Consider the following 21,940-nt stretch of genomic DNA (forward strand, 5'->3'; position numbering starts at 1 on the left):
TAGAGACGTGATCATTGTCACGAGACTCCCTTTTAAGTAATTCATTGTGGAAACTGGCATGTAGGCTCACGTCTTCTTCTACTGCCATTTCTCCCCAGCTGCTGGTGTTTCTGCTGTTCCTCTGTGTGATCGACCTCCTCACAATTTTTCTCACACCCTAGGTACTTTTACACATTTTTGGCATATAGCAGATGCTCTTATCCAGAGCAATTTGTCAGTGCATTCATCTTAAGATAACTAGATGGGACAACCAAATATCAGTTATAGTAAGTACATTTTCCTCAAAGTCAGTGCTAGTAGTGTGGGTGGGAAAGGTGGGGGCGCTGTGGGATTTAGTCAATGCCAGGAGATTTTCCTGGTTAGGTTACATGGTCAGGGAACTCCTAGCCCTACATACTAAACAATGTAATAGTAATGTATTCAACAGACTAAAACACCTTTTACATTAACAAAACACCACATAACTGTAATGTTTATCATACAACATTTTGTGTCTCTGATGCTATATTGGGTATTTATATATAATTAAAAAAAAATCAAGAACAAGGCCCATACCAGCCTGTAGCCATGGTAACAGAGGAATACACAAGACTGATGCCTCTATCATTTTATAGACATATTCACTTGGTCAAACTGTCAGTGTTGTCCTCAGTGTCATCCATTTTCTTGTTTATATGCGAGTTCTGTATGTGTATTGTGTTTTGTTTCGCTTCCAGCCTGGTCCCCCATCTTAACTCTGAGATGTTGGAGAGGACATTGAAGGCCCCAGGGTTCCTGTGCTCTGCTACTCATCCTTTATCAAGCTCTTTATGGATGGCCAGACTTCTTTCCCTGTGACCGAGCACCCAACTGATGAGGTGAGCTTACTTTGATTCACAAAAAAGGCACAGATAATGTTTAATAATCATACATCTACACTATGGTTGACTGGTATGTGGTCAACAAACTACTGACAGTAGCATTTTTCTGAATCTGTGTTTTGGTCTCGCAGATTGACCCCTCCCAGATTCTGACCCGGGCCCAGTAGGTACTTCTGAAGACTCTCTGACATCCCCAACCTCACTGTCTCAACATCAGCTGAACCAGGTAACACATTTGTGCACTGACCACCCAGAGCAAGGCTGATCTCAGTCTGTAGCCCAGAGAGTAGGACTGGGTTGAAATCAGCTGGATATGACATAATGATACATTTATTAGGATTTCACAAACATCAAACATTACACAAATACAGCCTATGATAACTTTCTGGGCTTCACCACATGTCAGACTGCTTTTTACCAATGGCTCTCAAAACATGGCAGATTGATATACCATTGTACTTTCTTTGACCCACATAATACCCTATTGAGTGACCCTCTCTCTCTCTCTCTCCCCTGTTCCTTAGCTGGAGGTCTTATGTGTTGACCTGGAAGCAGCTCTGATCTTTCAACTCAGCCCTTCCAGCCTCAGCCAAGAGTTGGACTTCCTCTGCGTTAGGAAAGTATTCAGACACCTTGACCTTTTTCATATTTTGTTACGTTAGCCTTATTCTAAAATGGATTAAATAGTTTCCCCCCTTCAATCTACACACAATACCCCACAACGACAAAGCAAAAAATATTTATCACGTTTACATAGGTATTCAGACCCTTTACTCAGTACGTTGTTGAAGCACCTTTGGCAGCGATTACAGTCTCAAATTTTCTTGGGTATGACGCTACAAGCTTGACACACCTGTATTTGGGGAGTTTCTCCCATTCTTCTCTGCAGATCCTCTCAAGCTCTGTCGGGTTGGATGGGGAGCGTCACTGCACATCTAGTTTCAAGTCTCTACAGAGATGTTCGATCAGGTTCAAGTCCGGTCCTGGCTGTGTGCGTAGGGTCGTTGTCCTGTTGAAAGCTGAACCTTCATCCCAGTCTGAGGTCCTGAGCGCTCTGGAGCAGGTTTTCATCAAGGATCTCTGTACTTTGCTCCGTTCATCTTTCCCTCGATCCTGACTAGTCTCCCAGTTCAGCCGCTAAAAAATATGCTCACAGCATGAATCTGCCACCACCATGCTTCACCGTAGGGATGGTGCCAGGTTTCCTCCAGACTTGACATTCAGGTCAAAGAATTCAATCTTGGTTTCATCAGACCAGAACATGTTGTTTCTCATAGTCTGAGAGTCTTTAGGTGCCTTTTGGCAAACTACAAGCGGGCTCTCATGTGTCTTTTACTGAGGAGTGGCTTCCATCTGGCCACTCTACCATAAAGGCCTAATTGGTGGAGTTCTGCAGAGATGGTTGTCCTTCTGGAAGCTTCTCCAATCTACACAGAGGAACTCTGGAGCTCTGTCAGTGACCAGCAGGTTCTTGGTCACCTCACTGACCAAGGCCCTTCTCCCCAAATTGCTCAGTTTGGCTGGGCAAAACTTCTTCCATCTACAAATGACGGAGGCCACTGTGTTCTTGGGGACCATCAATGCTGCAGAAATGTTTTGGTACCGTTCCCCAGATCAGTCTCTCGACAAAATCCTGTCTCAGAGGTCTACAGACAATTCCTTCAACCTAGTTGTAGAAATATCTCAAGGATGATCAATGGAAACAAGATGCACCCGAGCTCAATTTTGAGTCTCATAGCAAAGGGCCTGAATACCTATCTATGTATGTATATATATATATATATATAAAAATAATAAACATTTAAAAAAAACTTTTTTCGCTTTGTCATTATGGGGTATTGTGTGTAGATTGAGGATTTGTATTTATTTAATACATTTTAGAATAAGGCTGTAAAGTAACAAAATGTAGAGAAGGGGTCTGAATACTTTCAGAATGGACTGTGTGTGTGTGAGAGAAATATATGGGGCTACAGGCACACCCGTGACTGTTACTGACGTTTGGCTTCCTTGATGAACAATATATGTATGGGGGAGTTTGAAAACTTGGTCTTTGTCCTCCCATGAAGAATATACTTGGCTAGCTACATGATAATGTTGCCTTAAGGATATAATTATAGAGCAGTACAACACTAAAATAAGTATCACACAGCTTACCTGGCTTTGAAAGAGGATCCGCTAGCTGTGCTCCTTTTAGACGTACAGTCATCAATACATAGTGCACAAATAACTTATTAACCTTATTCTCTACCTCAAGTTAATTAGTCACATTAGCCATGACCATTTTACACCAGACTCCTTTGTAGACCAGGGGTCAACAACAGGCGGCTGGCGGGCCAAAAACATCCCGCAAGTGATTTCTTTGCCTTAGTTGTGGTCCATTTGCAGTTGTACAAAGTTATAATTATGTACTGGCTCTCTGACCATCCGCTCAAACAGAAATCGTCCTGCAGCTGAATCTAGTTCCCTAGCCCTGTTAGACTTTGTGGTTGTTATATCTCCTTGAGGGTCACAGGCCTAATCAAGTCGGTCAACTGGTGTAAGGGTTCAGTGCCCCAGTCTCTGTGATGGTCTCTATGTTGGTGATAGCAGGGTTGGAGGGGCTGTCGATGTTTCCTCCAGCAGCTGCTAGTGTGAGGGGATGCACCATGGACATGTGGACGTTGAGGTTGTGGGCCTTCTCAAAGCGCTTTCCACACAGTTTGCATGCAAATTCCAGATCAGCTTCTGCCTTGTGTTTAGTCATGTGGTACTTTAGCGATGCTCTCTGGCGGCACTGGAAACCACACACTTCGCACCTGAAAGTGAAGATAAAAAGGTTTAGTGAGGCCAAAACCAAACAAGAAAATGCTCATCTAGAAGCCGCGCTCCTAGTGGTCGGGGACTTTAATGCAGGAAAACTTAAATCTGTTTCACCTCATTTCTATCAGCATGTCACATGTGCAACCAGAGGAAATAAACTCTAGGCCACCTTTACTCCACACGCATACAAAGCTCTTCCTCGCCCTCCATTTAGCAAATCTGACCATAATTCTATCCTCCTGATTACAAGCAAAAACCAAAGCAGGAAGTATTAGTGACGTGCATAATACAGAAGTGTTAAGATGACGCAAATGCTAAGCTACAGGACTGTTTTGCTAGCACAGACTGGAATATGTTCCAGGATTCAACCAATGGCATTGAGGAGTATACCACATCAGTCACCAGCTTCATCAATAAGTGCAATGATGACGTCGTCCCCACAGAAATTGTACACACGTATCCCAACCAGAAGCCATGGATTACAGGCAACATCCTCACTGAGATAAAGGCTTGGGCTGCCGCTTTCAAGGAGTGGGACACTAATCCGGACACCTTTAAGAAATCCCGCTTTGATGAACCATCAAACAGGCAAAGTGTTAATACAAGACTAAAATTGAATCCTACTACACCGGCTCTGATAGTCATCGGATGTGGCAGGGCTTGCAAACTATTACAGATTACAAATAGGTGTCCAAACTTTTGACTGGTACTATATATATGATGTGGATATAGTACATGTTGGATTGTACATGTGGATAATATGTTGGATTATGAATAAGGTGACTGACTAATTTTCATGCAGTGGACCATAAGTTTAAAAAAATAGTGTAGATGAGCTAATTCACTTCTATGTGCGCTTCAAAGCAAGCAACACTAAAGCATGCATGACAGCACCAGCTGTTCCGGGATGACTGTGTGATCACGCTCTCCGTAGCAGATTTGAGCAAGACCTTTAAAAAAGGTGAACAATGTGGAATCATGGAATCATGTCGTAACCAAAAAAGTGTTAGACAATTCAAAATATATTTTATATTCATCAAAGTAGCCACCCTATGCCTTGCGGACAGCTTTGCACACACTTGGCATTCTCTAAACCAGTTTCATGAGGTAGTCACCTAGAATGCTTGAAGGAGTAACCCACATACAGTATGCTGAGCACTTGTTGGCTGCTTTTCCTTCACTCTGCAGTCCAATTCGTCCCATTTGGGTAGAGGTCGGGTAATTGTGGAGGCCAGGTCATCTGATGCAGCAGTCCATCAGTTTCCTTGGTCAAATAGCTCTTACTCAGACTGGAGGTGTGTTTTGGGTCATTATCAGGTTGAAAAACAAAAGATAGGGGGACTAAGCGCCAACCAGATGTGATATCACTGCAGAATGCTGTGGTAGCCATGCTGGTTAAGTGTGCCTTGAATTCTAAATAAATCACAGACTGTGTCATCAGCAAAGCACCCCCCACACCACCTCCTCCATGCTTCACGTTGGGAACCACACATGCAGAAATCATCCGTTCACCAAGAATCTCAAATTTGGACTCATGTCCATTGTTTGTGTTTCTTGGTCCAAACAAGTCTCTTCTTCTGATTGGTGTCCTTTAATAGTGGTTTCTTTGCAGCAATTTGACCATGAAGGCCTGATTCACTCAGTCTCTGAACAGTTGATGTGTCTGTTACTTTTATTTGGGCTGCAATCTGAGGTGCATTTAACTCTAATGAACTTATCCTCTGCAGCAGAGGTAACTCTGGGTCTTCCTTTGGTGTGAGAGCCAGTTTCATCATAGCGCTTGATGGTTTTTGCAACTGCACTTGAAGGAACTGTCAAAGTTCTTGAAATGTTCCGTATCGACTGACCTTCATGTCTTAAAGTAATGATGGACTGTAGTTTCTCGTTGCTTATTTGAGCTATTCTTGCCATAATATGGATTTGGTCTTTTACCAAATAGGGCTATCTTCTGTATACCACCCCTACCTTGTCACAACACAATTTATCGGCTCAAACTCGTTAAAAAGGAAAGAAATTCCACAAATGAACTTTTAACTAGGCACACCTGTTAATTGAAATGCATTCCAGGTGACTACCTCATGAAGCTGGGTGAGAGAATGCAAAGCTGTCAAGGCAAAGGGCGACTACTTCGAAGAATATTAAATATATTTTGATTTGTTTAACACTTTTTTGCTTACTACATGATTCCATATGTGTTATTTCATAGTTTTGATGTCTACATTCTACAATGTAGAAAATAGTAAAAATATAGAAAAATCCTGTAATGAGTAGGTGTGTTCAAACATTTGACTGGTACTGTACGTGAGAATGCTGTTCATTGACTACAGCTCAGCGTTCAACACCATAGTGTCCTCAAAGCTCATCACTCAGCTAAGGACCCTGGGACTAAACACCTCCCTCTGCAACTGGATCCTAGACTTCCTGACGGGCCTCCCCCAGGTGGTAAGGGCAAGCAACAACACATCTGCCATGCTGATCGTCAACACAGGGGCTCCTCAGGGCTGCGTGCTCAGTCCCCTCCTGTACACTATGTTCACCCACGACTGCGTGGCCAAGCACGACTCCAACACCATCATTAAGTTTGCTGACGACACAATGGTGGCAGGCCTGATCATTGACAACGTTGCGACAGCCTATTGGGAGGTCAGAGACCTGGCAGTGTGGTGCCAGGACAACAAGACAAAGGAGCTGTTTGTGGACTACAGGAAGAGGAGGGCCGAGCATGCCCCCATTCACATCATCAACAGGGCTGTAGTGTAGCAGGGCGATAGCTTCAAGTTCCTTGGTGTCCACATCACCAACAAACCATCATGGTCCAAACACACCAAGAGAGTAGTGAAGAGGGCACGACAAAAACTATTCCCCCCTCAGGAGACTGAAAAGATTTTGCATGGGTCCTCAGATCCTAAGAAAGTTATACAGCTGCACCATTGAGAGCATCCTGACTGGTTGAATCACTGACTGGTATGGCAACTGCCCAACCGCAAGGCGCTATAGAGGGTACTGCGTACGGCCCAATACATCACTGGGGCCAAGCTTCATGCCATCCAGGACCTCTATACCAGGCGGTGTCAGAGGAAGGCCCTAAAAATGGTCAGACTCCAGCCACCCAAGTTCTAGACTGTTTTCTCTGCTACCGCATAGCAAGTGGTACCCGGAGAGCCAAGTCTAAGTCCAAAAGGCTCCTTAATAGCGTCTAGCACCAAGCCATATGAATGCTGAACAGTTAATCAAATGGCTATCCGTACTATTTACATTGACCATTTTTTTTACGCTGCTGCTACTCACTGTTTATTATCTATGCAGCCACTTTACCCCTACCTACATGATGTCAATTACCCCAAATAATCCGTACCCCTGCACATTAACTTGGTACCGATACCTCCTGTATATAGCCTCGTAATTGTTATGGTGGGTTTAAAAAAAACTAACTTTATTTAGCAAATATTTTCTTAGTTTGCATCGTTGGTTAAGGCTTGTAAGTAAGCGTTACATGCTAAGGTCGACCGATTTATGATTTTTCAACGCCGATACTGATTATTGGAGGACCAAAAATAGACGATACCGATTTCAAAATCGGCCAATTTTTATTTATTTATACATTTGTAATAATTACAACAATACCGAAAACGTTTATTTTAACTTAATATAATACATAAATAAAATCTATTTGGTCTCAAATAAAGGAAACATGCTCAATTTGGTTTAAATAATGCAAAAACACAGTGTTGGAGAAGTAAGCAAAAGTGCAATATGTGCCATGTAACAAAAAGCTGACGTTTAAATTCCTTGCTCAGAACATATGCAAGCTGGTGGTTCAATATTCCCAGTTCTTTAATATTCCCAGTTAAGAAGTTTTATGTTGTAGCTATTATAGGAATTATGACACATCAACTATTTCTCTCTTATACCATTTGTATTTCATATACCTTTGACTATTGGATGTTCTAATAGGCAATTTAGTATTGCCAGCCTAATCTCAGGAGTTGATAGGCTTGAAGTCAGAAACAGCACTGTGCTTCAAGCATTGCTACAAGCTGCTGGCAAACTCAGTAAAGTTTGAATTAATGCTTACAAGCCTGCTGCTGCCTACCACCGCTCAGTCAGACTGCTCTATCAAATATGAGCCTTGGGTCATTAATATGGTCAAATCCGGAAACTATAATTTCGAAAACATAATGTTTATTATTTCAGTGAAATACCTAAGTCTAAATATTGCTGTTACATTGCACAACCTTCAATGTAATGTAAATTAGTTCGCAAAGAGCCAGGCGGCAAACACTGTTGCATATACCGTGACTCTGCTTGCACTTGACACAATTTCCCTAGTTAATAATGCCTGCTAACATTAATTTATTTTAACTAAATATGCAGGTTTAAAAATATATACAGTTGAAGAAGTCGGAAGTTTACATACACCTTAGCCAAATACATTTAAAAACTCAGTTTCACAATTCCTCACATTTAATCATAGTAAAAATTCCCTGTCTTAGGTCAGTTAGGATCACCACTTTATTTTAAGAATGTGAAATGTCAGAATAATAGTAGAGAGAACGATTTCTTTCAGCTTTTATTTCTTTCATCACATTCCCAGTGGGTCAGAAGTTTACATACACTCAATTAGTATTTGGTAGCATTGCCTTTAAATTGTTTAACTTGGGTCAAACGTTTCTGGTAGCCTTCCACAAGCTTCCCACAATTAGTTGGGTGAATTTTGGCCCATTCCTCCTGACAGAGCTGGTGTAACGGAGTCAGGTTTGTCGGCCTCCTTGCTTGCACACGCTTTTTTAGTTCTGCCCACAAATTCGATATGGGATTGAGGTCGGGGCTTTGTGATGGCCACTCCAATTCCTTGACTTTGTTGTCCTTAAGCCATTTTGCCACAACTTTGGAAGTATGCTTGGGGTCATTGTCCATTTGGAAGACCCATTTGCGACCAAGCTTTAACTTCCTGACTGATGTCTTGAAATATTGCTTCAATATATCCACATAATTTTCCATCCTCATGATGCCATCTGAAGGTGAAGTGCACCAGTCCCTCATGCAGCAAAGCACCCCCACAACATGATGCTGCCACCCCCGTGCTACACAGTTGGGTGGTATTCTTCGCTCTTGCAAGCCTCCCCCTTTTTCCTCCAAACATAACGATGGTCATTATGGCCAAACAGTTATATTTTTCTTTCATCAGACCAGAGGACATTTCTCCCAAAGGTATGCTCTTTGTCCCCATGTGCAGTTGCAAACCGTAGCCTGGCTTTTTTTATGGAGGTTTTGGAGCAGTGGCTTCTTCCTTGCGGAGCGGCCTTTCAGGTTATGATGATATAGAGGACTCGTTTTACTGTGGATATAGATACTTTTGTACCTGTTTCCTCCAGCATCTTCACAGGGTCCTTTGCTGTTCTGGGATTGATTTGCACTTTTCGCACCAAAGTATGTTCATCTCTAGGAGACAGAACAAGTCTCCTTCCTGAGCGGTATGACGGCTGCGTGGTCCCATGGTGTTCATACTTGCGTACTATTGTTAGTACAGATGAACATGGTACCTTCAGGCATTTGGAAATTGCTGGAAAGGTCTACAATTTGTATTCTGAGGTCTTGGCTGATTTCTTTTGATTTTCCCATGTCAAGCAGAAGCACTGAGTTTGAAGGTAGGCCTTGAAATACATCCACAGGTAAACCTCCAATTGACTCAAATGATGTCAATTAGCCTATCAGAATCTAAAGCCATGACATAATTTTCTGGAATTTTCCAAGCTGTTTAAAAGCATTCAACTTTGTATGTAAACTTCTGACGCACTGGAATTGTGATACAGTGAATTAATCTGTCTGTAAACAATTGTTATGGTTAGGTACATTTGTGCAAAGATTGTGCTTTTTTTCGGCAATGCGCTTTTGTTAAATCACCCGTTTGGCTTAGTTGAAGTAGGCTGTAATTCGATGATAAATTAACAGCCACCGCATTGATTATGTGCAACGCAAGACAACCTAGTTAACCTAGTAATATCATCAACCATGTGTAGTTAACTAGTGAATGTGAAGATTGATTGATTGTTTTTTAAAAGACAGGTTTAATGCTAGCTATTAACTTACCTTGGCTCCTTGCTGCACTCTCGTAACAGGTGGTCAGCCTGCCACGCAATTTCCTCGTGGATTGCAATGTAATCGGCATCCAAAAATGCTGATTACCGATTTATGAAAACTTTAAAATCGGCCCTAATTAAAATCAGCCATGCCGATTTAATCGGTCGACCTCGACTACCTACACCAGCAGTATTTGGCGCATGTGACAAATAACATTTCATTTGAGGGTGTCACAAATCAAGAGTACCACGCGCTCTCCCAAAAGCTTGGATGGAGAGTAAAACCCAGAAATTCAGACAAACAAAGAGGTAATGGATTGCATTCAAATATGTCACAAAGCTTACTTCATATTCAATGTTTTAAATGTTTTACTGCATCAGGGATTTCGGCACAGAGGTATACATGTCCTTATTAAGTCCCAATTCCTCCTTCCATTAATTCTTATTAACCCAAATCATACCACATTCAGTGCATTCATAAAGAATTCTGACCCCTTGACTTTCCACATTCTGTTACGCTAGCCTTATTCTAAAATGTATTAAATAGTTTTTTTCTTTCATAAATGTACACACAATACCCCATAATTACAAAGCAAAAACAGTTTTTTAAATTTAAATGTTTAAATTTGCGCACATTTATAAAAAAACAAACAACAAATGTCACATTTACATGAGTATTCAGACCCTTGGCTCAGTACTTTGTTATAGCACCTTTGGCAGTGATTTACAGCCTCGAGTCTTCTTGGGTATGACGCTACAAGCTCGGCACACCTGTAATTGGAGTTTCTCCCTTTCAGATCCTCTCAAGCTCTGTCAGGTTAGATGGAGAGCATTGCTGCACAGCCATTTTCAATCGTGTTCACTTCTGCGTTGTCTTGGCTGTGTGCTTAGGGTTGTTGTCCTGTAGGTGAACCTTCGCCCCAGTCGGAGGTCCTGATCGCTCTGGAGGAGGTTTTTAAATCAAGGATCTCTGTACTTCGATCCGATCATCTTTCCCTCGATCCTGACTAGTCTCAAAGTCCCTGCCGCTGAAAAACATCCCCACAGCATGATGCAGTCACCACCATGCTTCACCGTAGGGATGGTGCCAGGTTTCTTCCAGATGTGACGCTTGGCATTCAGGCCAAAGAATTCAATCTTGGTTTCATCAGACCAGAGAATCTTGTTACTCATGGTCAGAGTCCTAAGTGGGTGGTTACTGAGGGGTGGCTTCTGTTTGGCCATTCTACCATAAAGCCCTGATGGGTGGAGTGCTGCAGAGATGGTTGTCCTTCTGGAAGGTTTTCCCATCTCCACAGAGGAACTCTGGAGCTCTGTCAGAGTGACCATCGGGTTCTTAGTCACCTCCCTGATCAAGGCCCTTCGCCCCCGATTGCTCAGTTTGGCCAGCTCCAGGAGTCTTGGTGGTTCCAAACTTCTTCCATTTAAGAATGATGGAGGCCACTGTGTTCTTGGACTTTCAATGCTGCAGAAATGTAGTACCCTTCCCCATATTTGTGCCTCGACACAATCCTGTCTCGAGCTCTATGGATAATTCCTTAGACCTCATTCCTTGATTTTTGCTTTGACATGCACTGTGCGACCTTATATAGACAGGTGTGTGCCTTTCCAAATCATGTCCAATCAATTGAATTTACCACAGGTGGACTCCAATCTAGTTGTAGAAACATTTCAAGGATGATCAATGGAAACAGGATGCACCAGAGCTCAATTTCGAGTCTTATAGCAAAGGGTCTGAGGCTGTAACGTAACAAAATGTGGAAAAAGGAAGGGGTCTAAAGACTTTCCGAATGCTCTGTAATCAAAGACTTGGCTACAGTCTGACAGACTCATCAGTGCTTGAACCCCTCGCAACACATAAACCAGCAGAACCTTGCCTCCTGATATGAGCTTTATGTCCCTCTGTACTTACTGTAGTGGCTTGACCCCTGAGTGGCGCATCTGGTGCACAGACAGGTGCTTCCTCTGCTTGAAGGTCTGACCACACTGGTCACAGATGTAGTTCCTCACCTCTGGAAAAGGGTCAAACTTAAAGGTCCAATGCAGCCGTTTTTATCTCAATATCAAATAATTTCTGGGTAGCAATTAAGTAGCTTACTGTGATTGTTTCAACTAACATTGTCGCAAAGACCAATTTCTCAAGCAATAATTTTGCTTGGACTGTTTTGGAGTGGTCTGAGTGGGGAGGGGAAAACCGAAAACTATCTTACTGTCAGAGAGGTTTGAAACTCTATTAAATAATTCACTGGCTTGCGATGTCACCAAAACAGGCGGTCTTTTCAAACAGCTCTTACACTAAAAGGGCATCATAATTTTCACAATTTCACAGTATTATTATATAAATATAAAACAGGAAAATCACATTTGACTGCACTGGGCCTTTAATACAAGCACACAAACATCTCATGTGTACGCCCAAACGGCACCCTAATCCCTATATTGTACTATATGTTTGACCATGGCACAAAGAAATTAGCCAGTCCAAACCTACCTGTGTGGATTAGTTTCACGTGTCGCTGCAGGTAGCGGTCAATCATGAAGACCTTGTTGCAGCCAGGGTGAGGGCAGGGTCGCTCACGGATCTCTTCATGGTGCTCCTTAATGTGTTTCTGTACCCCACAGATAAAAACAGCTCTCAGAAAACACTTATGTATTAATAGAAATGTTCATAAGAGGATAAGCAGTGCCGTAAGGATGACTTGTATCTGACCTTCATGCCGTCTGCTCCTCGGTACACAGCTGAGCAGCCTTGGTATGGACATTTGTAGATATTGGGCAGCTCCTCTCTGAAAACAAAAAACAAACATGGATATTTCACATGTATTACTCTCCACTACCAGCTACACTCCAATTCAAGATTTTAACATCTGTTCTACTACAAAGATCTGGTGCTTTGGCCCTCGGACAGCTTCTACCATACCTTTCTGACTTGATTGGCTTCTTCCAGCCAGGCTTGGGTCCTGGCTTCTTTCTAACTTTAGGCTCCTTGGGAGTTTTTGCTTCTTTTCTTCTGGTTCTCTTCTTCGGGGAGGCAACTCTGCAAGCCATGGGAAAGGGGAGAAAACACTCATGCATTTGCTGCCCTTTTTTCCACTACCAATTTTTCTCTGATAAGTGCTCTTATGTCCACTTATGTGTTACTATGTTATTACTGTGTGTATCAATAAGAATTGTTCCATGTACATTATTTTGCTTTGATATGCAAAATAGCTAGAACCCACATCAATCCACTCACTTCTTTTCTGGGTATGGTTCAAATAATTCATCAGAGGATCCACTTTTCCTTTTATCTTCCAACTCATCCTCACTGGACATGTTCCTAAGGTTTCACATGAACACACACAGCCTATAGTTTAACCAATCTGAACTTCCCAGAACTGTAAAACTTGAACCATGTGTGTCATTGTTGACTCACCGGTCATATAGGTCAATGTCACCTGTCCTGTCCATGAGTGGGGCAGGTGCAGGGCACGGTGTCTCCTTAGCAAAGAGCAATTCTAGGAACAAGAGGGTCAAACAAATTAATTTGGACTGGCACTAGACCTTAAGATGGTAACCACCTACAAAGAGTCACATTTCAATGCAGTCAAGACTATACTTAATTGAATACTGAAAACTGAAATTAAATACGGTGTGTTCCCGTTTCTCAGCGTAACTTTGAGGCACCAAAAGCTGTCTCACCATCTGCACTGGTGGTAGTAGCATCAGTGTTGATGGAACTCTGAGTCTGTGGGGTAGCACCTTGACTGGCCCGGGGCATGGTGGTGTTGACAGGGTTTCGGTTCCCTCTGGGCTGCTCCTCAGCTTCCAGTAGGGGATCGCACCCAGTGTGTCCAGGATTTGCTCTGGTCTGTGTGTCCATCATGTAACTATGTCCAGCCACACACTCCCAGACAGCCCTTACTGAGCCCCAGCACTGCCCCTCCAGCACTTCTTTCAGGTCAGGGCAGGAGCGGCAGTCTCCTGCATGGTGGTGGGCCCAGGACACCAGGCTGTGGAGACACTTGGGATCGGAGGGGATGGTTGGGATGGCTGGTTGTCAGGTTGGAGGAAAGAGAAATGGGACATTTAGTAAGGGGTTATCTCTGCATATCAAAATCTGGTAATCATCTTGTCCTGATGGAATGTATCTACTTACACAACAAGCTGGGACGCACTGTTGATTGAGAGCACTCTGAACTTTTCCTGAAACCAAAATCAACATCATGTTTTGGTTTCACTGCTCATTACTGACCCTCCTATAGGTTTACAATTGCCACTCTCTACCCTGTGACATTACAGTTGCTCACATTTGTCCTCACCTGTCTCTGGTGGGCACATTCACAGATGGCAAGAGGTTTACCCTCTGCAGAAATGTGAGCAGGATAGTGTGGCACTTGTAGAATTTTGTGTGGCAGTTCTTGCAGATGAATTGTGAGAGACGTGGGTCACGGTTCAGTGGCACTCCCACTAGACGCTGAAAGTCTGTGTAGAAAAGCAGGGGCGACTGGGCTGGCTCTGTCTGGTCAGGGACCCCCTCCAGCTCTCCTGGCCACTTGTCAAAGGCATGCCGCAACCTCCGAGGTGAGAACTTTCCATGACAGAGTCGACAGAATGCAGTGCTGAGTCTGCCCATACCTGTAGGAAGAGTCAGAGGTTGCATTTGATAAAGTGTAAGAGCTGATCCTTTACCTTGTGGAAATAAAAACACATGACAACCATCATTGACCTCAATCTAGACTGATCTGTCAAGAATTTTGCAGGGGACTCACCTGATTTCTTTGATCTATTCTCTGGATGCTCCTCCCCTTCTATCTCCACAACTGACACGGTTGTGCTCAATTGTAATCTTGCAGATCTGTCACTTGGACCAACATCCTCGAAACCTCCATCACATGCAACTGATGGTGGAGTTGTTTTCACAGCATTCTTTTGTCTTTCTCGTCGCCCAGCAGGTTTCTTGACCCCAGCCACTGACTGAGTCTGGCTTCTCTGTCCTGCTGCCACATCGGTTAGCCGCGCTCGTCTCCCTCGCTTCTTCATTACACAGAGTCCTTAAGAAAAGTCCTGTCAATATAACGTGGCAGTAGCTTTCAAAGTAACTTGAGTCTTACATGGGGAGCGCTGTTATCAGTATAGCTGTTTAAAACCCAAAGTTGATTTGAAACCTGCAGCTGCGACTTCCAATGAGGAGAACACGATTCGCCTCAAATTCTAGCAGTCATTTGTAGTGTTAACATTTAGTTGGTTGGTGGTTTAGTAAAATATACATAGTCGATTTAACAGTAACACAATATCGTGTGGACGAACAGGAAGCGGTTTCTATTGAAACACGAAACCCGGAAGTAGTACAAAATAATAATAATAACGCAGATAGAACAATAAGAGAGATATTTCACCAGATTTATAAATGTGAAGCTTCCGGTTGGCGCTTCCACTCACTACCAAATATGGTAACAAGAGGAAGGCCACTGGCCGGCAGTGGGAGAAGATGAACGAGATGGATTTTGACCGACATTCAGCAAATGTTCTCATCAATAAAACATTTGATCTCACTACAGTTTTATGTTACCAACACTAAAATTGGTTACGAACAGAGTGGAAAATTCTTTGTAGACTTTACCCCTTTTAATAAAAAATCGCTATGTTTAGGAGTGCAAAGGGCAAGTTGAGTTCTTGCACACGCGCACTTCACAGAGTAGGCGTTCCCTATCAATAGTAGAAAACGTTCCAGAACACAGCAATAGGCTCTTTCTCGCTCATGCTCGGCTCTGACCCCTCCCTGCTTGTTCTTCCCACTAAGACTATTTGTTTCCCATTGGATCTGACAGGCTGTGTTCTATTTTGGGTTAGTTATTTTTTTTTAAATCTGTAGCGCCATCTTGCGGCTGTTGAAATATATACTTCCGTTCGTTCATGCAAAGTTTACATCCGGAACGATTGGTCACAACAATAACAACCACGACCATGGCAGCAGCTGGCGCTGACATGAAGCCCCTTCAGCATGCCATGAAAATAGCTAAAGTGGCTATACAATTGGACGCAGGGAACCGACATAAGGTATTCTAATGTCAAGTTTACGAAAAAAGATTGAGTCAGAGTGCAGTATAACTTCACTATGCTGCAAATCCTGCCTCCAAAATATATATATATATTTTTACTGTAATATGTTTTGTGTGACTGCAGTTACAGTATAATTGCAGTTCGACTGCAGTTATGCGTCCAAAATACCACAGTCAACAGCAGTTTCAAAACTGCGATCTTTTTTTGTAAGGTTTGATTTAGAATTACAGTGGTGAACGAGTTTTATAGCCATATGCTTCGTTGATGACGTAAACAATGCAGCATCACTTGTTACAGTAGCTAGTTGGCATAATGTGCTATTATCTCTGTTGTAATACTGTTATGTTTCTACAGTAGCCTACTTGTAAGTTTACAGCTTTCTTTTTTTCTCTAGGAAGCTTACTGTGAATACTTGAGGAGTATCAACTTCATCACCCACTCACTTTTGGAGGATGCTGTATCTAGGCGTAAGATGAGGACAATATGCCATTATGCAAAACTAAATACATCTAATTTCATTCAAGAGGTGCTCTGTAGATAAGAGCTGTTATGGTGCTTTCAGGATGGGACTGTAACTACATCTTTATGCCTGGCAGTCACTGAGCATAAAGACATCTAAGCTCAATCAAGATACTATGACGTTTGTCATCTCTTTCTCCACTCCACTCAAAGCTGCCAAGGCAGGTCTATAAGTCATTTTAGAACAGTATTTCCCAACCCTGGTCCTTGAGTACCTCCAACAGTAAGCAGTTTCATTGTAGCCCTTGACAAACACACCTCATTCAACTCATTGAGGGCTTGATGATTAGTTTAATCAGCTGTGCTTGTCCAGGGTTACAATAAACATGTCTACTGTTGGGGGTACTCGAGGACAAGGTTTGGGAAACACTGTTTTAGAAGGTAGAAAATAAACAATTGAACAAGTCCAGGAGTAAGTAGTTGACTGTGTTTGTTTGTAGACAATCACAGGATTACCTCACACATTGATTAATTTACTCCCTCCTGAAATAATCAACAACACTAAAGGATGACTGTATCAACCTCGATGATGTAGATACTGAGATTTAATCAGTTCTTAGCATCGATTGTTTTAATTTAGTTGTAGTGGGAAGTGGTTACCAGTTGTAAAATGTTGCTTTTCTCTTCTGCTATTTTGATTTTCTTTACTCATCCAGAGGGAGAGATAGTAGAGGTGGAAAAGATGTTGAGGCTGGCTGAGCAGTGTTTGGAGAGAGCCAAGTCCTCCTTCATAGGAAGGAGAGATGAACCTGCAACCCCTATCTCCTACACGACACCTATCAACTTGGCAACACTCAGCCTGACCACAGCCTTAGCAGTAAGCCCTGGAAAGATTGGTAAATATATTTAGCCCCAAATTTTGCAATGTTTTCAAATGACTTTTTCCCGAAATGTGTCAACCTCCTGTCCCTCCTCCAGTTTCGCCACAACCACAAGAGCCGGTTATTTACTTGGGGCCTAAACATAACCCCAGGCCTGGACAGCGCAAAGTTCTCTCTGAGGGTGGAGGGGAGGTCATCACCTTCCTGTCCCCAGAAATCTTCCAGAGTTTGCAGATAGTGGAGTCGCAGGATACCAGGAAGTGAGTTGTTGTCAGAGAAACTGGGGACTAAACAATCAAGGGACAAAAAGGAGAGTTCTAGAAATAGCCACTCTGTGAAATAGAAGGACGCTCTCTGGTTACAGTATTCATGAGATGCTTACATCAGAAGTCACTCTTATCAATGAATGGTTGTCACCGTAGAACTTTGTTAAATTGTTGAAGAGGTCGATGATTAATACAGAGTTGATTTAATACAGAGTATTCAAATAGTGCAGAACTGAAATTCACATTGTAAGCCACCGCAGTCATAGACTTGATATATTTTATACCTTTGGTAACATGTGACTAAACATTTTTGTATGTTTTTGTGTGTATTAAAGGGAGCTTACACCCATAGAGGAGGCCTCGCGGTTGAACCAGAAGTTGAAAGAAAATTATGAAGCTCGTCTGGCCCGACTCCCCCCTGCACAGGCCCGTACACAGAAGACTTCCCTGGTCAGTCTTTGTTTGTGTGTTATTCACTTATACCAAAGAGACACCACATTTAGTTTAACCCAACTTTACATTGCAACCATGATTTTAGAATATCCCCAAAGTTGGATAAATTGAGGGATCTTGTAAATTAACTGGCTGCTATTTTAATTCACAATTGTGTGTCAGATTACAGTAGAACACCAAAGCAAAGCAGAAAGGTTGTGAGATTCACACAGATGTTATATCCACTACAAATGAGTTTGACACACACACATGAGTACCATCTGATGTTGGTATGAGGCAGAGTTGGATCTAACAAGAACTCAGCATCATGTTTCTTCTACATTAATTATGTCCATCAGTTCTGGGACGCTACTATGGTGGGTATTTAGAGCTGTAGACTTGCAGAAAACTGTTTCGAATGAAGGAGACTGATAACATTGAAATAAGATAAATGATTCATGCTTGACGCAAGTGTACTCATTGATTTATCCATTTCATATTTCTTTTTTAAATATAATACTCTGGGTTTTGCATTGAAGCACAATCGCATGCATGCACGAGACTAGTGGCATGTGAATCCATACAAGGTTCACGCCCCTTCAAGGTGATTAGGGAATCGATTTGTTTGGACTTTATTTGGCGCGCCACGCGTTCTTTTTGGATTCGAGTTTTAGTTGAGAACTCAACAGGATTAGTGACTCACTCTAAGGTTAGAGATTGAGGCGAAATACGGTCAGAATACAAACTACAGCTGGCAGTTTTTTTTCTTCCTCTTCATGATCGCGTTGTCGTGTCCTTCAAGGAATACTAGTTTGACTTTTCCACACGTTTTAGTCGCTTAGAACAAACAAAAAAATCACACGATTTAGATGCAAAGAATGTTTCGGCGACATACCGGCCACATGGATCTGCGGGCTCAGTGGGAAAAACTGAAGGAATTTGTGAAGGTACTTTTTATGTCCGTGTAGTTTCATTGTTTCAATTACGTTTTACAACTGGGAACTCGGAAATCTCAGATTTTAGTGCGTTCAAGAGTACTCTTTTCGAGGTTCTCAGTTGTCGTGAAAGCACCAGTAGCACCGACTCCTGCACATGTACTCACAGGGTGACTAGTAAGCGTTTCACTGTAAGATCTACTACACCTGTTGTATTCGGCGCACGTGACAAACTTTGCATTGATTTAGTAGTAGGATGTTCCCAATGAGAGTTTATATATATATATATATATATATATATATATGTGTGGACAACCTTTCAAATGAGTGGATTCGGCTATTTCAGCCACACATAAAATCGAACACAGCCATGCAATCTCCTTCGACAAACATTGATAGTAGAATGGCCTTACTGAAGATCGCAGTGATTTTTCAACGTGGCACCATCATAGGATGGTCTTGGGCTTTTGACCATTTATTTGTATTCCTTGTGTCTAACTCATTGTTAGAAAAGGTTTGGTCCAGTTATATATTTATGAGGTATTATACATTGAGTGTACAAAACATTATGAAAACCTGCTCTTTCCATGACTTAGCTTTCACCTGGATTCACCTGGTCAGTCTATGAACCCTTATTGATGTCACTTGTTAAATCTGATTCAATCAGTGTAGCTGAAGGGGAGGAGACAGGTTAAATAAGGATTTTCTTAAATCTTGAGACAATTGAGACATGGATTTTGTATGTGTGCCATTGAGGTTGAATGGGAAAGACTAAATATTTAAGTCCCTTTGAACAGGGTATGGTAGTAGGTGCCAGGCGCACCGGTGTGTCAAGAACTGCAACGCTGCTGAGTTTTTCACACTCAACAGTATCCCGTGTGTATCAAAAATGGTCCACCACCCAAAGGACATCCAGCCAACATGACACAACGCGGTGGGTCAATCATTTCTTGTGCTTTTTGAGGTGGAACGACCCAGTAGAAGTGACCACTCCAGGAGCTTACTCAAGTGCAATCACTGACAACCCTTAACCAATGAAGTTGTTGTTCAGACCCCGATGAGCCATATATGCAATCGGCCAACATTCAGCCTACCTCAGGCAATTACTGGTTGTAGTGTTGAGGTGATAACATTTTATGTTTACCTTTTCAACTAGAATTCTTCCTCCTGGGAAATATTACTTGTCTTATTTCTCTCACAATGTAATTAGGACATTTCTGACATGTATGTAACATCTCTAGAAGTAGTCTGGAAATGTAAAATATTAATCAATTTTCTTTCAACGCAGACACTCTCTCTTCAGAGGCAGATGATGGAGAACCTAATCATTGCCAAGGCCAGGCAAGATGCTGTATCCTTCTGCTAATGTGGACTTTCGGGGTCAGTTTGATATTATTTAAGTCTAGGAGTCAATTGGGTAAGAATGTCCACTTGATTAAGTTACACCAGGATCCAAATTATGGCATCATGGCTGAATGAGCCTTCCCTGTGATCCTTGGTAAACACATTCCAGACACCCCATGTTATGTCTCCTGTAACTGAGTCATAAGAGGACCCTAAAGTTACATCTATTATAGTGACTGACCCGTTAGTGTTGTTTGAAAGTAGCTACCTTTTGAGATCATTTATGCTATTGGTTATCCATGAGGATAGGCATGTAGTTTTGGGGTGAGCTGCTGTTTTATGTTTAGATCTAGTGGACATTTGGGAAGGGTTCCTTAATACGTGTGAAGCTACAAAGGAAGATGGAGGAGAGGAGACTGCGGCTGCAGGAGGAGGCCAACAGGTGAGCATTTGTCCCCTCTTACAGTAGAACTTGGTACACATCACAGTTCAAGACTGTTGTATGGCTTTACAGTCTAACCGCATAAGTAATGTCTGTAGTATAAGTGCTGCTACTTTGTAGGAATTGGAATAAGAACAGAAACCTGACACTTGTGTATTTGCAGTTAAGCTTAGAATACTTCAGAACCATCTCCCCTCATTAACCACTCAATCCACCCTTAATTTAAGTCTTCTGATATGTAGTGTGAAAGTAATTGAAATGGTGCTTGGAGCTGAGCTCCAGTTGCATCCATGTATCTGAGTAAGGGCTACTGATTGGCACAGGGGTCTAAGGCACTGCATCTGAGTGCTTGAGGCGTCACTACAGACACCCTGGTTCGATTCCAGGATGTATCACAAGCGGCCGTGATTGGGAGTCCCATAGGGCCCAGCGTTGGCCGGTGTAGGCCGTCATTATGAATAAGAATCTGTTCTTAACTGACTTGCCCAGTTAAATTTAAAAAATCAACGTGTCTATGCTGTATGCAGGAGATTTGCCGCATCTGGAACAATTACTGCAGAAGAACAGGAGCAACGTGTTTTGTACACAAATGTTTTGGAATATGAACAAGATCATGTGAGTTCAAAGTGCAGTGACAACTTGACAAGTCATTGTATCGATAAGTGAACTTTAGTGTTTCCTGTCGAGTTGTCCTCATCCTGTGTATGTTTGACTTATAGGACTGGCCCAAGCTATGGAAAGCCAACATTAAGAAAAATCCTGATGATCCCACATTGGTGTCCGGCCTTGTTTCATGTCTTCTCAGGTACTAAACACGAGGCCGCACAAGGCAGTCCTAGTTCTATAATTTTCCATACATAATGTTGCTTAATTTCTTTTTGAATAGAGGAGTCATTTTTGTGTGCATCCTAGCTGTCCAGACCACCCTGTGATGATGTTACTGAAAAGGCTCCAGTACAGAGTTTACAACAGGCTCTACCCAATCGTGAGTAAGAGTCTCCCTACAAGTCCTGCCCTGCCCATGAAACCCTCCCACAGCGCCCAGAGCCTGTTGATGTCAGACTCTCATCAGAATGTGTCAAAATCCGAAGTGGGCCACAGTATGTCCTCCGATGCCTCTCTCAATATCTCCTTCTCCCATGACCATATTGCTAACGAGGAGGATAGTGAGGGGCCCCATACACTGGACAGGGAGAATTCGTTTGAGGATCTGGAGCAGTTTCTGACACAGCTGGACTGGGCTCCATCACATGGGGACCCTGACGTGACCTTTGAACAGTCACAGTTGGATCAGGAGGAGCCTCTCGTTCAAGACTTGGAGATGCGTGATCTCAAAGAACACCTCAAGGCTATTGTGAAGGACATCCATATTGCCATTGGTTAGTATGACTGTTAAAATG

The 21,940-nt window shown here is 42.5% G+C and overlaps 2 protein-coding genes across 4 annotated transcripts in view; one reads left to right on the plus strand and one right to left on the minus strand.

Annotated features, from left to right (window-relative positions):
* Nucleotides 1-1,172: 1,172 nt before the first annotated feature.
* On the minus strand, nt 1,173-15,101 carry LOC115109324 (zinc finger protein 276). The gene is made up of 11 exons (XM_029634105.2): nt 14,491-15,101; nt 14,041-14,356; nt 13,878-13,924; nt 13,421-13,771; nt 13,155-13,236; nt 12,975-13,058; nt 12,660-12,776; nt 12,450-12,525; nt 12,231-12,348; nt 11,652-11,751; nt 1,173-3,655 (listed from the first exon to the last, which is right to left on the minus strand). The coding sequence occupies exons 1-11, from the start codon at nt 14,759-14,761 to the stop codon at nt 3,388-3,390; spliced, it is 1,830 nt and encodes a 609-aa protein (XP_029489965.2). The 5' UTR covers nt 14,762-15,101; the 3' UTR covers nt 1,173-3,387.
* Nucleotides 15,102-15,468: 367 nt separating this feature from the next.
* Nucleotides 15,469-21,940, plus strand: part of LOC115109325 (VPS9 domain-containing protein 1-like) — a 29,752-nt gene continuing 23,280 nt past the window's right edge. For 2 of the 3 annotated variants that reach the window (XM_029634109.2, XM_029634108.2), the window contains exons 1-10: nt 15,469-15,778; nt 16,176-16,248; nt 16,957-17,136; nt 17,219-17,381; nt 17,723-17,837; nt 20,043-20,105; nt 20,488-20,540; nt 21,068-21,155; nt 21,260-21,345; nt 21,453-21,919. In XM_029634109.2, coding sequence (XP_029489969.1) covers nt 15,635-15,778; nt 16,176-16,248; nt 16,957-17,136; nt 17,219-17,381; nt 17,723-17,837; nt 20,043-20,105; nt 20,488-20,540; nt 21,068-21,155; nt 21,260-21,345; nt 21,453-21,919 — 1,432 coding nt within the window. In that variant the 5' untranslated portion in view covers nt 15,469-15,634. The remainder of the gene's footprint in view (nt 15,779-16,175; nt 16,249-16,956; nt 17,137-17,218; nt 17,382-17,722; nt 17,838-20,042; nt 20,106-20,487; nt 20,541-21,067; nt 21,156-21,259; nt 21,346-21,452; nt 21,920-21,940) is intronic. The other variant, XM_029634107.2, reaches the window with a different exon arrangement.

This window comes from Oncorhynchus nerka, linkage group LG25 (genome assembly GCF_034236695.1).
Source record: "Oncorhynchus nerka isolate Pitt River linkage group LG25, Oner_Uvic_2.0, whole genome shotgun sequence".
NCBI lineage: Eukaryota > Metazoa > Chordata > Actinopteri > Salmoniformes > Salmonidae > Oncorhynchus > Oncorhynchus nerka.